Raw genomic sequence first — 20,204 nt, forward strand, 5'->3', positions numbered from 1 at the left:
CAAATACTCTTCCCTTCATCTGAAGCTTTGGAGCTATCTCTCCCTGCTTTGGAAGCTGTTGTGTCTGTAAGCTAGGGCATTGTTTAATCTGGTGTCCCAATTTTCCACATTTAAAACAGGCTCCGGTATTCCAATAACAAGGGCTTGATCCATGATTTTTCCCACATTTTCTACATATTTCTATTGGGCTTTGAAATGGCGAGGGCCTTGGCTTCTTGTTTGGCCTTTCAAACTGTTGTCGATTAAATGATGTAGGTCTAACATGACTGTTCTGATTTTTCGTCTTTTGATAATCTTCAAAATCTTTTTCGACAATTTGGGCACGATCCACTATTTCAGCATAAGTTCTTAATTTCAAGACTGATATTCTGCTTCTAATGGCTGGCCTGAGACCCCTTTCAAATTTCTTCACCTTTCTTGCCTCATTGTTAATCATATGTGGTGCAAACCTGGCCAATTCAGTAAACTTGGCCTCGTACTGTGCTACTGTCCTATTTCCTTGGATTAATTCTAGAAATTCCATTTCTTTTTGGTCTCGAATAAAATCTGGGAAATACTTTTCATTAAATGCTTCTAAAAATACTTCCCAAGTCAGTTTTATTTTCTTTGACCAATACTCCTTTTGCCATTCGCCACCAGTGTTGTGCCTCACCTTCTAACATAAAAACTGCCAAGGCCACCTTCCTATCATCAGGACATTCTATAACCTCGAATATTTTTTCCAATTGCATAATCCATCCCTCGGCTTCCAGTGGGTTTACAGTACCCTTAAAAGAATGTGGGTTTAATTTCTTAAATTGTTCGATATTGCTCCCACCATTTCCTGTAACTGACTGCTTGGGTGGATTGTTGTTTTCCATCTGATGTTGCATTAAAGCAACCATATTTTCCAAGGCTTTGTGAATTCCTTCCATATTGGCTTCAGCTATTCTGGATCTTGACTTTATCCCGGTCTGTACACACAATAAATGTGATTTTTAAGTATATTCTTTTTAAATTTCCTAAGGATCTTAAACCTATTGCTCTGATACCATAATTGTCACACCCCAAGAATTTACAATACTATTGTTCCTGATATGTGACGGACAAAACATATATACATCTATTGAGAGGACAAATTTACAGTGGCGAGGTCTTACATAGTAAATAAAGAAAGCTAGCACAACAACAGTATCTTCCAAGGTTGATCTTGACCAGCACTCAAAATGAATCCGTAGTTATCCTGAAAAATGTTTACCATAGTTTGATGAGTTTGACTACTCAGTAAGTGATCATCATAATCCTAAAAATAATCATGATTGAAAGATATCAATATTTTCCAAAATGAGATCTATTAACAGAAATGCATCAACAGTTTCACTTTCAATAATTGCATAATTAAGTATAATCCGAGTAATTGAAATGTTTATAACACTTTTAACGACAGTACATAATTCAAAGGATTTCACAAAATACCCTACTGGCGTCCCAAGTAGGTCACCTATATACCCCATCAGCGTTCTGATGGGTCCACTTAATCCCTATCGGCGTCCCAGATAGGTCCACTTAATCCCTGCAGGTCCACTTATACCTCACTGGCGTACCGGATGAGTCCACTTAAACCCTACCGGCGTCCCAGATAGGTCCACTTATACCTCACCGGCGAACCGGATGAGTCCACTTGCATACTTAAATTATTTCTAAATCTCTTTAAACATTCGAAAGCAACAATATCATGTACTCAACATATCACTGAAACCATTAATATGAATTTCACTTAAACCATTAATAACAGTCACTCTCTATAACATTTCAAAAATAACCAATCAAATATTTTGGGCTCAAATTTAGAAAGGTAGCAGTTGGTAAAGGCATTCTAGCATAATTGCCAATTTAATATGTATAGAAAGACTCTTATAAAAATTCAAGAATACGGAATTATCACAATTTATGGAATATCAATTCACAATTAAACATTTCACAACAATACTATAATCAATTGCAAAAAATGTCAATTTTTAAATAATAAGGCAGTCATTTGCACATGAATTTTACAATGTCTAAATATTCAAAACAGTAGAAAGAAATATCACAATTTTACTAAAAGCAGAAATATCACATTTATTTCTAACAATAGACAATAAAAATAAATAAATTTATTTTTCTAATTTACAGCATTCAAAATTTCTAACATAGATAAAATATCACAATTTTTATTAAAAAGATTATTTTTCAAGATAATGAGGTCACGTGCGCATAAAATTTATCGCACCTAAAATTCATGATAATAAGCAAAAATAATTATTTCATTTTATTTTTAAAAAGAATAGATTATTTTTCGAGACAATGAGGTCACTTACACATAAAACTGATAAAATAAAGATCCTAGACGGAAATATCACTATTTATTAAAAATAGACTATTTTTCAGAAAGACGATGTCACTTACCCATAATTATTTGAGAGGGAGCTTCCGATAAAAAATTCGGTTCGAGAGAGAAGTTCACTGTGTTTCGACCAGAGAGAGAGATCTCAAAATTTTGTTTTAGGGTGGGAGTGCTCACATCCCCTATTTAAATTCTTATAACGTATTATTATGTTGTTTTATTACGCTCTACCTCATACCTGAGGTGTCGCGTTAAAAGCAGACTTTTATCGTACGAAAACCACGTCCGCTAAAGGACGCTGCCAGCTGCAAGCAGCAGGAGGCAAAAGCAGGCAAAGGAAAAAAGTAAAGGCAAAGCAAAAATTAATCCAAAGCAAAAGTTTTGAAAATAGTGATGGTCCCCAAGGACCATCATACTCAATCAGACCATCACCTATTAAAAGCATCATTTTCCCCCCACTTTTTCCTTTTTTTTTTTTTTTTTTTTTTTTTTTGTTTTTGAAATTTTAGGATTGTTACACTAAGCCAATCCTACAACTTGAAACTTGTACCCTCATTCGAGAGGGAGGACAATGGCAAATGGATGTCCCATTTCGTAGTGCCCTCACTCACACATACCTGATCCCCAGCGCGCTTTGGAGTTTTGATAGGATGAAGCCTTGCAAGACACGGCCCTCTCCTTGCGCCTTCAAGCGAGAGGGCGTTACACTACCATTGGAGAACCCAATGCGTAGTGCTCATAACAATTTGAAGGGCGCGACTCACCCTGTTATTTATAGTTATCTCCCGATTCCACTCCTATCATTAGAGTTGGGGCAGAATCAGAACTTGCCGGTAAAACAGAATATCCACTACCAATGGAGGACCCATTGTGTAGTGGCCAGAAGTCACATATAGCAAAATTCATATAACTAAAACAGAATATCTACTACCAATGGAGGACGAACTGCATCTTGGCCAGAAGTTACATATAACATAGTTCAGATAACTGAAACAGAATATCCACTACCAATGGATGACCCATTACGTAGTGGCCATAAGTCATTTATAACAGAGTTCCATGTATATGCATGCATAGCATTCATTCATTCAACATTTGTAGGATCATTAAACATGCTATTTAAATCACCTTGCAAAAGGGATTAAGTTGTGTTCAGAAAGAGGCATCGATGCATGACATTTGCATAATTCATATGCAACTTAAAATTTATTGTTGTCCTTATCAGTCATGGGCATATACAAAATGAGGCATGGCACCCAAAATATGAAGGGAAATTCAACTAAATTCTTAATCCAATTTGTTAACTGAACAATACTTGATCAATTGAGGGTTCAGTTTATCGTTTTGAACCTAGCTGAATTCAGCCACCAGTAGATATTTGAAAATTAACTTGCAATCTAGTCGGAATTTCAAAATAAATTAGATATGCAACTTTTAGTTGGCATTTGGAGCTTTCAAATGGCTATAGTTTCGTAGCATATGGACCCCGTTTGTTCAGCCAAAATTCATGGCCACAGAGACCAAAATTATGATTTTTTATAATGTTTGTCAACAGTGACATATTGGAGCATTCTCGAGTATAACTCCTCATCTACATAGAATTTGGGCAATGTTAAAACATGAAAATCATAGAAGACTCATGCATCTATCAAATGGTTGTGTTTTTGTGTCATTTGGACTTCAATAAATCAGGCAAGTCTTAGTATAACAGAAGCAATATTTCTGGAATTTTATCACAGTCTGCTAATAATGACATACATGTATAAAATAGAACATATCTTCCAAACTAGCAAGAATCTCAATTGGACATAAATAGCAAACTCAAAGTAGCCTCAGAGATATTTCAAATGGTGTGATTTGAGGCCAAATAGATATCATTTACTTAGTCAAAATATCATTATAAAAAAATGTAAAATCCCTAGAAAATCACAATCTAGCCATGACATCCCTTCCAAAATCATCTCCTAACTCTTAATCTATGCAAGGTAACAATATGAAACCAATTCTAGCTTGAACTAGACCCACAAGAGTATCATCCCATAGAATTTTAGGGCCATCTAAAGGAATTTCAGTTTTCATTTTTATCATGCAAAGGAAGGTAAGCTTTCTGGAAAATGCAGTCACCATTTTTGCACATGCTTATACTCAACTAGGCTCAAACCATACTTTATTCATGTTCCATGCTTATGGGTCTGCAAGGTAGTGATCTACTTACCTTTTGTGTCCCCAAAGGTGATCCCAATCTTCTTCCACAGTCCCTTCCACCAAGCTTTCTCAAACTCTCCAACAATTGCACAAAGGGCTGAGCTTGAGCTTCAAAACGTGAGGTGTAGAGAGATAAAGAGTGGTTTTGTACTCCAAAGGTGGGGAGGTGACTTTCTATGTTCACCAAGTGGCCCCTGCATGGAATGAAGGTTGACAATTGGCGCACAAGGCAGCATGTAGCCAGCATGTGGCCGACTTGCTTCACGCACGGCCTTCTCTTCTTCTCCCTTTGCGCGAGCGCACTTTCCCTTTTCTCTTCCTCTTTCCTCTTATCACCGCAGGCGCTCGTCGCGCGGCACTCCTCTCTTCTTCCTCTCCGCACCTATCGCCGCGCGCACTCCTTGCTTCTCGCCGCGCGCCTTCTTCCTCTATCGCCAAGTGCCTTCTTCCCCTATTGCCGGGTGCCTTCTTCCCTATCGTCGCGTGCCTTCTCCCTCTATCGTTGCACGCCTTCTTCCTCTATCGCTGCGCGCCTTCTTCCCCTATCACCTCAGGCCTTCTTCCCCTATCGCGGTGCGCCTTCTTCCCCTATCGCGGCGCGCCTTCTTCCTCTATCACCACACGCCTTCTTCCTCCATTGCCATGTGCCTTCTTCTTCTATCGCTACGCACCTTCTTCTCCTATCTCCGCGTGCCTTATTCCTCTTTCGCCAGGCGACAGCGACTTCATCATGCTCAAGAAATTCGGGTCATTACAGTCATTGACTAAACTCAAAGTTCAATTTTTTTTTTAATAGAATTTCGTGACATACCACATGCCATCGCATTTGACATATAACAACTAGGAGTGATTGCGACGTCCTTATAATAATGGCCTTAGTATACAAAAACAATGTATCTTATAACGCATTATTTAGACCTTTAATTTTTTTTAAGTTTTAGTAGTTTATAGATATGCTCAGTCTACACCAATTTTTGAGCTTTATTTTTCATAATTAGGATTGATAATATATTTTTATGTCATCACAAGGCTTTACGATGTCAGAACTATATCTTTTTTGACATAGATTTGAGGTGTGCTTTACTTTGATTGTTTAAAGTCGATGCCTCATACAAATCTCATCCCTTTTTTTGAAGGGTGATATTCGTATAAGGTGCTCACCTTATGCCATACGAGTAACGTACACCTCTAAATTTTATTGGAAGATGTAATTCTATATGCCTGAAATCTTTTGATGGTTTATAAAATTCAGGTTTAACTTAAATTATTTTAAATTTTAAATTTAAAAAATAGTGCAAACCCTATAAATCTATAAACACATAAAAAGATTAAAAATAGACGGTCTAGATAATTTGTTACAAATGTTTTTAGGACTTGAAATTCTTTTATCTTTTATTTCATATATCTCAAAGTCAACATGATTAATTAGAAGATTATCCAACTTCGAAACACTCTTTCTACTATATTTTTTAGGTGTACCGTACTTCTATAGTACAAAGTTACAACTTTATATACACTTTTTCTTTCTTTAAAACTTTTTTTTTTATTAAAAGTTTTCTATGAGTCAACAAGTACAAGAGCCTACTGCCGGTTCACCGTCCATCTTTAAGATGTACATTGTGTAAAGCGCATGGGGTCAAATCAAATGTGGACAATGCCAAAAACATCCTTAAAAGATGTACACTTTAAAATTCAATTTTTTTTTTCTTTTGTTTTTCATATTTATAATAAGCTTGGTTTAGATAATGAATCCTAAAATTTTAGATAAAAAATCCATCTTCAAGGTATAACTGCTTCTGGTCCGCGATGCTTCTTGGGTCTGGCGTGGGATTTGGAATCACAGAGTAGGCTTCGTTCTTCATGCAAATGCGCTTACGAGAAGCTGATCCTTCAAAGGTCGTCATCAGTCCATTTTATCCAACTTCCAGAGGAGTTTTCTCCTTTTTGATTTAGAGCTTCCAATTGGATTTTTTTTTGAAACTGGATCGTCCAAGAATTTACCACAGTCTGCTTTTCCTTATTTTAAAAGGGGGCCGCATGTGTACATATAAGTCGATTGACTCATAGAAACCCCATCCTTTTATTAAGGAGAATTGTTTGGTGAAGCCCACATCTGTTACTCTATGGGCTTGAAGATCTACACCATCCACCAAAGAAAGTGTAGATCTACACCATGAATAATAATCCTTCAAAGAAAAAGTAAAATCAACATTTCAAATATTTTTTCCAAAAAATGTCATTTATAATTTTTAAAATTTATTTATTTTTACATATTAATAATCTACATGTTAAAGATCATATATTCACTAAAAATTAGGATTAAATTCTATTTAAAAAATAAATTATTACGGGGCCCGCATTTGTACATGCGAGTCCGTGGACTCATATAAACCGTGTCCAGACTCGCTCCCCTAGGGACTACCCATCATTGTACACTCGCAATGGTTCATATATTGACGCGCCAAATTTCAATTACGCGCCAAAAGTACAAACCCGCCCCTTATCCTCTCGTTCTTCTTACACAAATCAGTATTTTTAGGGTTTCGATTCTTCACGCCCTTAAACCTCAGAGCTGGGGCTTACCTCTCAAATTCAACGCTGCCAATTGAAACCCTGGGTTCCTTTGTCTGAAACTTGATTTACAGGGTTTTGGAATCCTACTTTCGTCGAGTTGAGCCCTATCCAATTAATGCAAGGGCCTGAACGCCTGGCCCCATTCTCATAAAGCAAGGTTTTTAACGTTTAGGTACCCTAGCTCACCTTTCATCTGATCTCTGCAATGAACGCCTCTAGGCTTACTCGTTCTCATTCTTGCATTGAGGGTTTCAGATTAAGGAACAAGAAATGGCCGCTGCTCTGGCTTGAAAATCGCCATTTTCTCTCTCTAAATTTAGTTGGAGTCTGGTTCAGGACCCCAATTTCTCAAAATCGAGGTATAAAACACGCCTTTCTCTTTCTCTCACTGTCATAATTCCTGCTTCTTTCTTAGTACGAAGAATGAACACAACCGAGCTTTTTTCTTCTAGTTGTTTATTTCTTGATAATTGTCTATGTTATGATTTTCATTTCGCCCGAGTACTGATATTTAATTGAGAAATTAAAGAAGCTCATGGACCAATTTGGGTTGACCATTTTGAATATTTTGTGCCTCACAAATGGAATTAAATTCTGCAAATGGTCAAAATTCAGGAAAATTGTGTGCCTCATTTTATTGAATCCGAGTAAAAAACGAAAAGAATTAGAAATAAATTCCATGCTTCCATTAACTTCCCCTTAAATTTGGGTTATTTCTTCTACAAATTCAATGGGTTTGGGGGTGAACCAATTGGGATTGGGAATATCCTCTGAAATAAGAAGATCGCCATTTGGACTGTTTACAGACCCAATAATGGTTTTAGGCCCTGTTTGGACGTCCCTTTTTTAGCAGTACTGTGTTATACTTGTGCATGAGTGGCCTCATCTTTTAGTACTAACGTGCCAGCTTGATACACCACTATTCACTATGCAAGTTGAGGAATATCCCCATTTTGGCCTTAGGAATAAAAGCAAGGAAAAAAAATTATCATTGGAAGATATTTTTCCGCTTGATTATACCCATAAAGAGTGCCTATTTTCACATTTGGCCCTAAAGGCAACTAAGGGCATGGATATGGCTACATGGACATCCAAATGAGGCACTAGTGTCTATAAGGAGTGTTCATTTTATGACAAAGTTTGGGACCGCATGAGACTCCTTACAAGTATATGGTCTCGAGGTACTCGTACCCAAATGATGGCGGAGGTCATAGATACATTCTTAGGATTATGATATCGGAAGTGAAAGAAGCCTGGAAGAGGAAGAAGATAGGAAGGACTTTAGAATCAGATGGAATCCTGATAGAGGTTTGGAAGTGCACAAGAGAGATTGGCATTGTTTGGCTGACTAAGTTGTTCAACAAGGTATTAAGAACAAAGAAAAAACCAGACAAATGGAGGAAAAGTACTTGGTATCTATTTACAACAACAAAGGAGACAAACAAAATTATGCGAACTATTGAGGGATCAAACTTATGAGACATGCTATAATACTGTGGGAGAGAGTGATTGAGCAACGACTAAGGCATGAAACGAGTGTATTAGAAAATCGATTTAGTTTTATGCCAGGGAGGTAAACAATGAGGCTATTTTCCTATTTAGACAACTGATTGAAAAGTTTAGGGCAAAGGGAAAAAACTCTATGTGGTCGTTATTGATCTATAGAAGCTTATGATAAGAGTACCTCGAGATTTGATTTGGTAGGTGTTGGAAGAGAAAGAGTCTCCAAACACTACATCGACTTGGTGAGGGATATGTACGAGGGAGCGCTAACTAGTGTGCGAACAACTAGTGGAGAGACGATTGAGTTTTCAGTGACAATAGATCTAAATCAGCGGTCAGTATTGAGCCTATATTTCTTTGTCTTAGTTATGGATGACTTAACTGCGCACCTACATGATGAGGTACCGTGGTGTATGTTGTTTGCGGACGACATAGTTTTGATCGATGAGACCCGAAACAACGTCAGCACAAAATTAGAACTTTGGAGGGATGCTCTCAAATCCAAAAGTTTTAAAATTAGTCGAACCTAGACAGAGTATATGAAATTCAAGTTTAGTAATAATAGGAGTAGAGATGAGGGAAGTATTAAGATTGATAGCTAAGATATATCAAAAAAAGTGCACTTTTGATATCTTGGGTTAATAATCCAGGAATTTAGAGAGTTTGAAGAAGATGTTGCACATAGAATCAAAGTTAGGTGGGCAAAGTGGAGATGTGCAACCGGAGTTTTGTGTGATCACCGCATACCAATGAAACTGAAGGGCAAGTTCTAAAGGATAGTTGTGAGACCAGCTTTGCTTTATGGGGTAGAATGTTGGGCGGTCAAGAAACAACATGAAACAACATGCTCATGGAATAAGTGTAATTAAGATGAGGATATTGAGATGGATGAGTGGCAAGACAAAAAGGGATAGAATTCGAATTGGATACATTTGGGAGAATTTAGGTGTTGCACCAACAAGTGATAAAATGAGAGCAAGTAGACTTAGGTGGGTGAGCCATGTACAACGCATGCCTAGTACAATACATGTTAGGAGGTGTGAGTTAGTATAAGTGGAAGGTTAAAAAGGGTAAGGGGTAGGCCCCAAAGGAGTTGGTTGGAAGTAGTGAGAAAAATTATAAGGACTTATGGCCTCACTAATGGTATGTCTTTTATAGAGCAGAATGGCGGATCAGGATTTGTGTAGCAGACCCCAATTAGTTGGGAAAATGCTCTGACGATGATGTTGATACCCGAAATCCATTGTGTTTTTCTATCGGAGGGTGGAGATGAGTACTTTTTCCCATTTGAAACAAGTGTGTTTTTAAAAGTCAAAAGCAACTGATTTTCTATTGTCCAAGGATAAGTATAGATATGGGGATGTGGAATAGCCAAGCTAGCTCGTGAGCCAGCTTAGATTGGCTTATGATGACCAAAGCTTAAACAATATTTTCTGGCTTGACAAGCCAACCCAAGTTGAGTTCTCTAGCTAGTTTGTTAAACAAGCAAAGCTCAAGTTGAGATAAGTTCGAATTGAGCTCGACTCAATATTGTTTAATATTTTTAATCATCTATATATAGTCAAAGAATACAAATATTATTCTATGTTGATCTCACCTTAAATAGGAAACTGAATTTAAAATATTACATTGTATAATAGAGGATATTATATTATATATTGCCTTCTTTATAGACTCTGGTTCATTGTTTATGGCTTGACTTAGCTTGTTTATGGGCTTGCTTAAGTAAACATGCCAACCCAAGCCAATCTCGAGCTTGCCTTCTCTTAATCAAGCCAAGCTCAAGCTGGGTGAGTCAAAATGGACCAAACCTCGATCTTGTCCTCCATAAATGCGAGCCAAGCTTGAACATGCCCAGGCTTGGCACTAGTCGGCTCATTGACACTCCCATGCAGACAATGGATGTTGGGCATGAGTACCTAACACTACACTAAATATTTTCCCATAATGTTTTGGTGGTTTATACAACTTTACTGTAAATTTTTTATAATCTTTCTCGACTTATAGTGGAGTTAAATGTTCCAGTGCCTTTATTAGATTCAGCTATGTATATGTAGAAGTGTGCCTAATTCACTCATGGCTTAATGCTTGATGCTTGAATAAGGCATAAAAGGGTATAAAAAGTGGATGAGCACTAAAATTTATCTATGCCATTTTCAATTGGAATACCGTAACATCTTTTGTGCTAGAGTCCCCCTCCCCCTCTCTCTTCTTCCTTGTCAGCTTCTTCCAATGTAACATTGTGGATGTTGCTTAGAAGTGAAAAATAAATTTACTTGGAATTGACCGTCTATTAACAAGGCATGAATTTTTTGTTTTTTTGCTTTTGTGATGAAGTTGAATCTTGGGGTTAAATTCTCTATATTTTGGTAATGAGATTAAATGTTTGGAATGTCTTACTTTTTTTGGTAATGAGATCAAATGTTGGGATTAAATTCCTTATATGTTGGTTTTTCATAGCCAACCCCAAATAATTGGGATAAGGCTTGGATGATGATGATATTTGTCTTAAACTTAGAAAAGAGTTATACTGTTTCATCACGCTTGACTGATTTGAAAAAACATATGTTATGCTACTATCATTGGGCTTCTAATAGTCGTTTATTTTTCAATAACAAATTTCTTTGACTTCGCTGATACAGTTTCATCACGGTTGTACTCTAGCATGGGCAGAGCTATGCAAGGAGATAGTAGTGGTCATTTGAGAATGGTCAATCAAGCCTTGGAGAAGGACTCCTTTCTTAGTTCAGTTAAGAGCTTTCCGAATAATATCACAATGGGTCCATTGGAAGAAGAGCAGAAGGAACAGGTTGCAGAGGGCCCTAATTGCACATCTCGAAATCCTGTTGCTGAATTACTTGAGAACCCTGATGATGTTAGAAGATTGATGAAGATGGAGAGAAGATCTGAAACAGATTGGGAAGTCACCCAATTTGGACACAGTTTATCTCAAAGCCAATCTATGGATGGTGGTGTTATGAGGGGGCACTGGTTTCCATACCTTAACCAATTTAAGACGAGAGATATCAATCTGTCGAGTTGCGAAGTTCTTGAAGCACTCGCTCCTCATATATTGGACACCCGAAAGGAAAGGATGAGACAAGCTGTGAAGAATAGAAGCTATTCGGTTTGTTTGGTTGTCGAGGGATTGACTGACTATGGAAACGTGTCTGCTGCATTTCGCTCAGCAGATGCACTTGGTATTCAGTCAGTTCATGTGGTCTCCAATGACAGCACGAAAAGGTGCAACGTTATTTGAGGTGAAAGCTATATTTTACTGTTTTATTTTGTTGAATGAATCTTTGACATAGACATTCATTGTAAATGATCCTGGGATGTATGTTGTAATCAAATGGATTATGGAAAAGCCATAGTCAAGTCATGACTGTCCATTGAAATGGGGGCGTAGACCTAGAGAGTGGGAACACTGATGCATGACCTATCCTTATGGTGGGTTCCTTTCTCACTTCATCAACATTGGTTATTTTAATGGACAGAGGTGACCTTATTGGCTATGGTTCTGTCATGTGGTCTGTTGGACTTGGTATACTTTCCTAATAATCATAACTTTAAGTTGTTTTGATGTGATTATCTCTTAGATTGGGCAGAAAGAAAGGTGATTTATCTCTTATGTGTGTGTGTGTGTGTGTGTATATATATATATATATATATATATATATATATATATATATATATATATATATATATATATATATATATATATATATATATATATATATAATATGTATATATATGTATGTATGTATATATTTGTTTCGAGATACTTACCAAAAAGAAAGTAAAGATTAGGGGTTAACCCCGCAGAATGTCTGATCGGAAGCTACTTTAACTGCTAAGTTGTGAATTAATAAATATTAAAGAGAAATGTCACCATGAGATCCCCATTTTCTTTCACATTGGTTGTTGACATGTATTGATCATGTGAGTATGCATTGTTGAATTACATACAGTTACGACATACATTTAGACACACTAATACATGCATCTACTGCACCCTCTCTAATTCTAGATGTATAGAGAACTGTGTGTCCATAACCAGCATTGCAAAATTTAGATCAAGTTTATTTTGACGCATTAGAGTTAACTTCGGGGGAGGAAAGTCAACTTGAGAGGGATCCGACTTGGGAAGGTTTTCTTGCAGATATGGCCATGACTCGGATTAAAAATAGATTTACTCAGGAATCACATATTTTTAGAAAATTCAGTGATGGTGTTTTGTGCTTAAACCATTCTTTGCCTCATTACTTCATTTCATCTGATTGACTTATTACTCTCACTTTTGTTTGTTGTTTGCCTCTATAGATATAGAGAAAACCGGAATGTTGGCATGGGGGCAGAAAAATGGTTGGACATTGAACTATGGAGTTCCATTGAGGAGTGTTTTAGGGCGTTGAGACTGCGTGGATATCGGATTGCAGCAACCCATGTTGGAAGTGATGCTGTAAGGATCTCCTTTTCATTCTGTTAAATGCTTTTACTTCCTGCAGCTTTGGTTGGCCTTCTTCTAAGTTATCCTAATGTACTAGAACTTTTTCTTTTTTTGTCAATGTTGCATCTGAGCTACTCAATATCTTAAAGAATATTTAATTTCTCGTATCTTCATCTTAAACTTATTTGTTTGAAGCTACAATGATGCCTTCAGTTTTTCTAATACAACATTTCTTATAGCATTGCTTCAATGTAAACTACTCTCTGAAGATTCATTTTATAAACTATGGTTACTATGTTGTCTCTTCTATGGTTTTGTATATAAATTTTAATTTAGCCTATTGGAGTTCGCAAAAATGCTGTACTCAGAATATGTTGATGACGTGCATGTAAATGCTGATCTGGTTGTTGTTAAGGATGATTCCCTAAATTTCCTTGTTCAAAGGAGGTCTAGGCCTTTCAGGCTTTGCACACCATCAATGTTGATCAGTTAGGTTCATTTTCTTCATTACCTTGTGTTTAATGCAGTGGAACCCCTGATGCATGGATGCAGCTTTGTGCATTGATACAATGTCAATTTTTTGTTTTTTGTCATACGTTTCTGAAGTATTTGACAGGGATACCCCAATTTGAATTATCAGTGCATCATGGCTAATAACTAATTTATAGTCATGAAAAAGAAAGTCATGTGCATTTGTCCTACCTATTTTTTGCTCCATTTTGATATATTTGCATTTCATTCCTGATCTAAACCTTATGAATTCAAGGTTATAGCCATTAGTTATTCTAAAATTGATGGACTGTTATGGAGAGTTTTCAAGGTTATAGCCATTACTCATTCCTGGTCTAACCTTTGAGGGATCATCGTGGCAGAGTTTTCATGATATACTTTGGGCTGTTTCATGATGTGGTGCAAATGAGGCAGTTGCCTGGTCCCTTTTATGTGGACTAAGAAATATAAATCAATGATGACCAAAAACCATTCCAGAAGATGATTTTAGGGAAAATTTCTTATAGAATCCTAATGCCTCATATTATTTCATGGTAGATCCTCTGTCTGTTTTTCTTTCAAGCGACATAAGAAAATACCTAAGGATTTCACTGTACCCCCTCATCTCTTATCTCTCTCTTTTATTAACTTTTGACCATAAAAATTAGCCCCAACAAATCTTTTTTTACCTTTTCATCCCAAAACCTTTTTTAGCTCTCTTTTTCCCTTTCCACCCATTAAAATTTTTTGTGGGTTGAAATGGTATAAAAATATTTGTTGAGGTTAATTTTTATGGTCAAAAGTCAATAAAATAGGGAGATAAGAGATGAGGGGGTATGGTGAAATCTTTAGGGGGGTTTTTTTATGCCTCCTTGGGTCTACCATTAAATAATACGAGGAATTAGGGTTCTATAGGAAATTTTCCCATGATTTTAATAAGGCTACGGTTTGTATAGAGCCTAGGCTCTAAACAATCAAATTAGAGCCTACCTTCAAATAGTGTCGAGAAATGTGGTTTCAATACTGAAAATCTTTGTGATAGACTTAAAATATATTTTCATATTTATTTATAAAGTTTAAAGCTTAAAAAATAGTGCAGATCGACAGATCTATGAAAACTTGAAAATCTTGAAAATTGACGGTCCAAAAATGCATTACAAAATGCACTATTTCCAAAACTTGAAATCCATTTTTTCTCATGTCCATGCATCTTGATGTTGAGATGATCAATTTGAAGATATTTGAGCATCAAAACAACCTCTTCTAGTGAAAGTTTTGAGGTAGGCTCAAATTTGATTGTTTAGAGCCTCGGCTCTATATAAACTTTTTCCTTCTAATAATGGCATATGCTGGGCTAGAAGGTGTTTCCCATGGTGTCTTTGAAATGTGTTTCATGAAATTTAATTGATTGGATAGGATAGAGATAATGTATAGCCACAGTTGTAGAGAGTGCAACATGGAAGCAGACAGTTTGGCAAAAGAATCAGTATCCAAAAGTGAGGTTTATTGAATAGATGGGGTTGTGGATATAGAGCAAAATGTGTACAGACTCATTTTTCTGTGTTTGCGAGTATGTGTTCGTGCGTGTGCGTGTGCGCCCGCTTGTGTGCACGTGTGCTTGTGCATGTGTGTGTGTCTATGTGTTTGTGTGCCTGCATGTGTGTGTTTGTGTCAATGCGTATGTATGTATGAGCACACACTTGCACGCGTGTGTGTTTTTGTCTGTCTGTGTGAATGCATGCTTGTGTGTGCATGCCGAGGGACCTATGGAACAGATGTAAGCCTGACATCCCAAGGTGAATCTCTTCTCGGCACCCTCAGGCTCCAAACCGACAATGGCTAGCCTTTCCTTTAGTCCCATAATCGCGGACCAGGCAGTTTGGCTTGAAAGAGCCCTCTCCAAAGATGAAATACTTGCTGCCGTCAGTGATCTAGGGCAAGACCGAGCCCACTGAGCCCCAGGCCCAGATGGCTAACCGGTGACCCTATTCAAGCAGTTTTGGGAGACCTTCTGTCCAGACATGATCGCACTGATGAACGAATTCCACGAGAGGAATCATTAATAAGGCAATGAATGCTACATTCATTACATTAATCCCTAACGTCAAAGTGCCCGAGGAACTTAAAGACTTTAGGGCTTTAAGCCCATTAGCCTTATCAATAGTTCCTACAAGATTTTATCCAAAGTTCTAGCCTCTAGACTTAGGAACGTCCTCGGATGGGTTATCTCCCCTACTCAAGGAGCTTTTGCAAAAGACAAGAAGATTTTAGATGGAGTCTTAGTTGCAGTCGAATGCATTCATTCTCGCCGCCTGTCCAATTCCCCTGGGGTTATCATCAAATTGGATTGGGAGAAAGCCTATGATCCCTTAGATTGGGACATTTTGGACAAAATTTTGTATAGGATGGGGCTTTGGCCTTCTTTGTAGTTCTGGAACAGAGGATGCATATCCAATCCTTGCTTCTCTGTTCTAATCAAGGGATCTCCCAGAGGTTTTTTCCCTCTTTGAGGGGTCTCAGACAAGGAGACCCTCTCTCACCCTTTCTCTTCACCATAGTCGCAGAGGTTTTTTAACAAATCCATCCCTGGCATGCATAAGAGTGGTCTCTTGAAAGGCTTCAAGGTTGGGAACCATGGAGCAGAAGTCTCCCATCTACAATATGCCAACAACACCCTTATTTTCTATGATGCCACCCCATCCGAGATGGACTATTTGAAACTTTCCCTTAAATTTTTTGAGATGGCTATGGGCTTCAGAGTCAACATGGCCAAAACAAAGATGATGGGGGTAGCTATACAGCCTCTGCATCTTTTCTCTCTCGCTGACCGCTTGGGATCCATTGTGGAAGATTTGCCTTCCAACTCTGCATTGGGAAGCCTAAAACCAGCCAATGAAGCCACATTGTAGATATATCTGACCGAAGGCTCGCAGGTTGGAAGGGTAGATTCCTAACCCCGGTTGGCCGCCCCACCCATATCAAGGCCACCTTATCCAACATCCCCATATTTTAGATGTCCCTCTCCCTCTTTGACATGCCCTCTTAGGTGGTTAACCACTGTGAATGACTCATGAGGAATTTTTCTGTGGGCAGAAGAAGGGCGCAGAATGTATCATTTGATCTCTTGGGCCAGAGTGTACACTCCCAAGTCCCAAGGGGGTTTAGGCATCTGCAACATTAAGTCCAACAGCCTAGCCGTCCTCGGCAAGTGCTGGTGGTGCTTTGCCACCCAGGAGAACCGCCTCTGGTAGGAGGTGGTGCGACCCAAAGACCGGTGTGGGGACAACGCTTGGCTCCCGGACAGTAGGGCTGCTGCCAATTCTTTGGGGATTTCTAGATCCTTACTTTGCTGCCTTCTTGGACTTGGGTGACCCGAATTCAATCCCCTAACTCTTCCAGGCCTTCCTCTACCCACCATAGTCCAGATCAGGCATATCCATATGGCGGGCCACTGTTGTGGCTGCTCTTTGGGTTTTCTGGTTGGAGCACAACAGCAGAACCTTCCGAAGAGAGGACTGCTATAGAGGCCCTTTTTGACAAAGTCAGATCATTAGTCATCTTTTGGGCCAAGAACAACAAACTCTTCCAGCATTGCACCCTCTCTGACTTCCACCTCAATTGGAGGAACCTCCTGCACCACAAAGGAGCTTGACCACCCAAGCTGGGTCAAGTTAAACTCAATTTCAATGGTTGCTTCCTTGGCAACCCGGAAACCTAAGGTATAGGGGGCATTTTCAGAGATTCCAATGGCGCAAACTTTTTCATTGGCCATACCAATTCTACTATTGCTGAAGCCCTAGCCCTTGTCGTTGGACTCCGCAACTTCAGCTCCTCCTGGGAGCCACTCTCATTATTGAGGGGGCCTCCTTCAGTGTCATAGCCTGCATTGAAATCATCCCCTTGTCTGTGGAGATTGGGACATATCTTTGATGAAATCGTCTACCTCTGAAGGGATATGCGTGTGGTATGGCGGCATATCTGGAGCAGCAGCCAGCACCCTCGCTAAGCAAGGAGCTTCACAGCAGAACCCACAGGGGACTTTTGGGCACCTTTTTGAGCACTAGACCCTACTTTTTGTTTTAGTCTCACTGTATCTAGTCTTGTACAGCATTTTTTTGTGCCCCCTAAGGGGTTTTTTGTACATGAACACCCAGTCTGTGGGTGGTTTGATCTCTTGTATACCTTTTCTTTCAATACAACAGGTAACAATTTTAAAAAAAAGACACCCCAAAGTGAACCATCAGATGGTTATAAGCCCAACACCCCAAATTACCCCAAATTGAACAATCAAATGGTTATCTTTCATCAATGGGGGTGGGGGCACTATGGTCAACTTTTTCAAGCATATGATTTTTTTTATATTTTTTGTTTGATGCATCTAGGTCAGGCTCAACTCTCCGCAAAATTTCAAGTCCCCAAAATTTCAAGTCAAAATGGTTTGTAAAAAATGATTTAAAAGCAAACACTGCACATCAATGTTGGCTGTCTAGATCTTGGAGATGGAATCTGGGCCATCGGGCCGGGGGCCTCACTAACAATTTCCCTTTGTGTGTGTGCGCATCTGTGCGTGCGTGATTGATTTTCTTCATGTTATTCTTGTTTCACATTGAGGTGGCTGTACATCATTCTTTACTTTTCTTGTGGACATTGGTTAATGTCATTCTTCATTGATCCCTCAGAAATTTGTCTTTGGGTTGTCATCTCAGGTTTCTATTTATGACTTGGATTGGACATATCCAACTGCGATAATTATTGGAAATGAACACAGGTGAGCATTTAATTGAGTAGTTTGTTTGGATCTCTTTCAGCCATATATTTTTTATTGATGGTTTCTACGTTTTGTGCTTCTGGCCTTGGTGCCATCACTATTTTCTGATGGGTCATTAGCTGGACAATCTTTGTATGCTATGATGATCTGCTAAGCATTTCATTATAATATATATCTCTTATGGTATGTTTAAGATAACATGTTTGGTTTATTCTAGTTGTGATTAGGTAAAAGACAACAGTGATGGGTAAATAATTTATCAGCCATATTTTTCTTTCTCCTCGGAACATCAATAGATATTAAAATGCAAAACCTGATCAGCAATCCTCAATTCCCAAGAATCCATGTAGTCCTTTTTTGTCTTATTTAAAGAATGTGAGTTTTTATTTTATGTGCTTCTTCATTTGTTCATTCTTTTCTTGAAAAAAATGTCGTTTGTGCATTTTCAAATGCACTGATTTCAATACAATCCATAAATTGCCACCGTACTTCAGAGATACATTGGTTAATATATCCATAGTGGTTCCCATTTGTGGGTAGCCCATTTTTTGGTAGCATGCATATTTTCTCTTTTACTTAATACAAACATTAACATCTTCCCCCCCCAAAAAAATCCATAGTGGTAGGATACCATGATTGACTACATGGGTGTTTGTCTAACTGCAGGGGCATAAGCAAAGAGGCTTTGAAGCTCTCTGATTTGCATTGTAGTATTCCCATGAAAGGAATGGTTGACTCCTTCAATGCCTCAGTTGCTGCTGGCATCCTTATGCACCATGCGGTTTGTGATAGGACTTCCCGTCTGGTAAGATGTTACCCCTTGATGAGAAATGGGAGAATTTTACCTGTTTCTTGCTTCTTCTAGAGAACAATTTTTTTTTTTAATTATTTGCTATGCTTGTTGGGGAGGTATCATGTCTACATATCAATGTAATTCTATAATATGCAGTAACCATTGAGCCTTCAGTGAGTCTATTTTAAGTTAAAACAGAAGGCTGGTATAGTTTCTGTCTCTATTTGCCAAAACTGCATATTTCGATTGAGTTTTGCCATGGAGTTACCCAATCTCCTCATCAGATTACTTTTAATTGCTTAGACTTCTTCTGATGTGTCTACTTGAGGAACCAACCCATGCATGGAGGGACAAAGACGGTATTTATTAGTTAAATTTAGATGTAACCAATCCTCAGATCTCTTCTTTATGCTCGGGGAAATTCATTTTGTGGTTTTTGAATGGGCTTCTGTCATTGTCTCATGCTGCTGCATATTTTAATTGAACTAGTATGGCTTACAGAAAACAAATTCGCACTTATATAATTCTATAAAGTTGGATTGAAACAAATATGGTTAGCCATGGGGAACAAATCTCTTATATTGCTTTCAGATCGAATTCTTTGATTAAGCTCAGGGTTCCACTTATTTTCCCCAAACAAACTACTATGCTTACTGAAAGAAAACGAAACAACTCCATAAATTTATAAGCTTGAGTTTGAGCAAATTGACCTCTGTAATCTTCAGGGTAGCCATGGTGATCTGACTCAGGAAGAACACCAGATTCTATTGGCTGAGTTCTCACTTCGCCATAGCATGAGTGCAGTGAGTATAGTCCATGAGTTTGCAATGAGGAGAGTAGAGCAGCTTAAGGCCAAACTCTAAAAGAGCCATCATGCAAGGTCTTTGTTTAGTTGCTGTAGAATTTTGGTTACAGGTAGTATGTGCAGAAGTTACTTTTGCGACTTCATTATTAATTTTCCTGCTCTCTAATGTTATAATTTTGTTCTTTAGACTGTTATATTGTTTATCAAATGAAAACATATTGGTTCACAAAAGAAAGTCCAATTCTTTCTAGA

At 38.1% G+C, this 20,204-nt stretch overlaps 1 protein-coding gene across 3 annotated transcripts; it reads left to right on the forward strand.

Moving 5' to 3' along the window:
- The first annotated feature begins 6,982 nt into the window (after positions 1 to 6,982).
- LOC18438467 (tRNA/rRNA methyltransferase (SpoU) family protein) lies at positions 6,983 to 20,187 on the forward strand. Of its 3 annotated transcripts, none has more exons than XM_088850080.1 (6): positions 6,991 to 7,503; positions 11,290 to 11,907; positions 12,971 to 13,109; positions 18,293 to 18,354; positions 19,021 to 19,159; positions 19,873 to 20,187. In XM_088850080.1, exons 3-6 carry the CDS (start codon positions 12,996 to 12,998, stop codon positions 20,008 to 20,010), a joined length of 453 nt encoding a protein of 150 aa, XP_088706206.1. In that variant the 5' UTR covers positions 6,991 to 7,503; positions 11,290 to 11,907; positions 12,971 to 12,995; the 3' UTR covers positions 20,011 to 20,187. The 3 variants fall into 2 exon arrangements, 2 of the variants coding, with proteins under 2 accessions (XP_006848715.2, XP_088706206.1); XM_006848652.4 differs by having other exon boundaries at positions 6,983 to 7,503; positions 11,290 to 11,890.
- Positions 20,188 to 20,204: the final 17 nt, after the last annotated feature.

The sequence above is a fragment of the Amborella trichopoda genome, chromosome 10 (genome assembly GCF_054954075.1).
Source record: "Amborella trichopoda isolate Santa Cruz 75 chromosome 10, AtrichopodaSantaCruz75HAP2 v2.0, whole genome shotgun sequence".
NCBI lineage: Eukaryota > Viridiplantae > Streptophyta > Magnoliopsida > Amborellales > Amborellaceae > Amborella > Amborella trichopoda.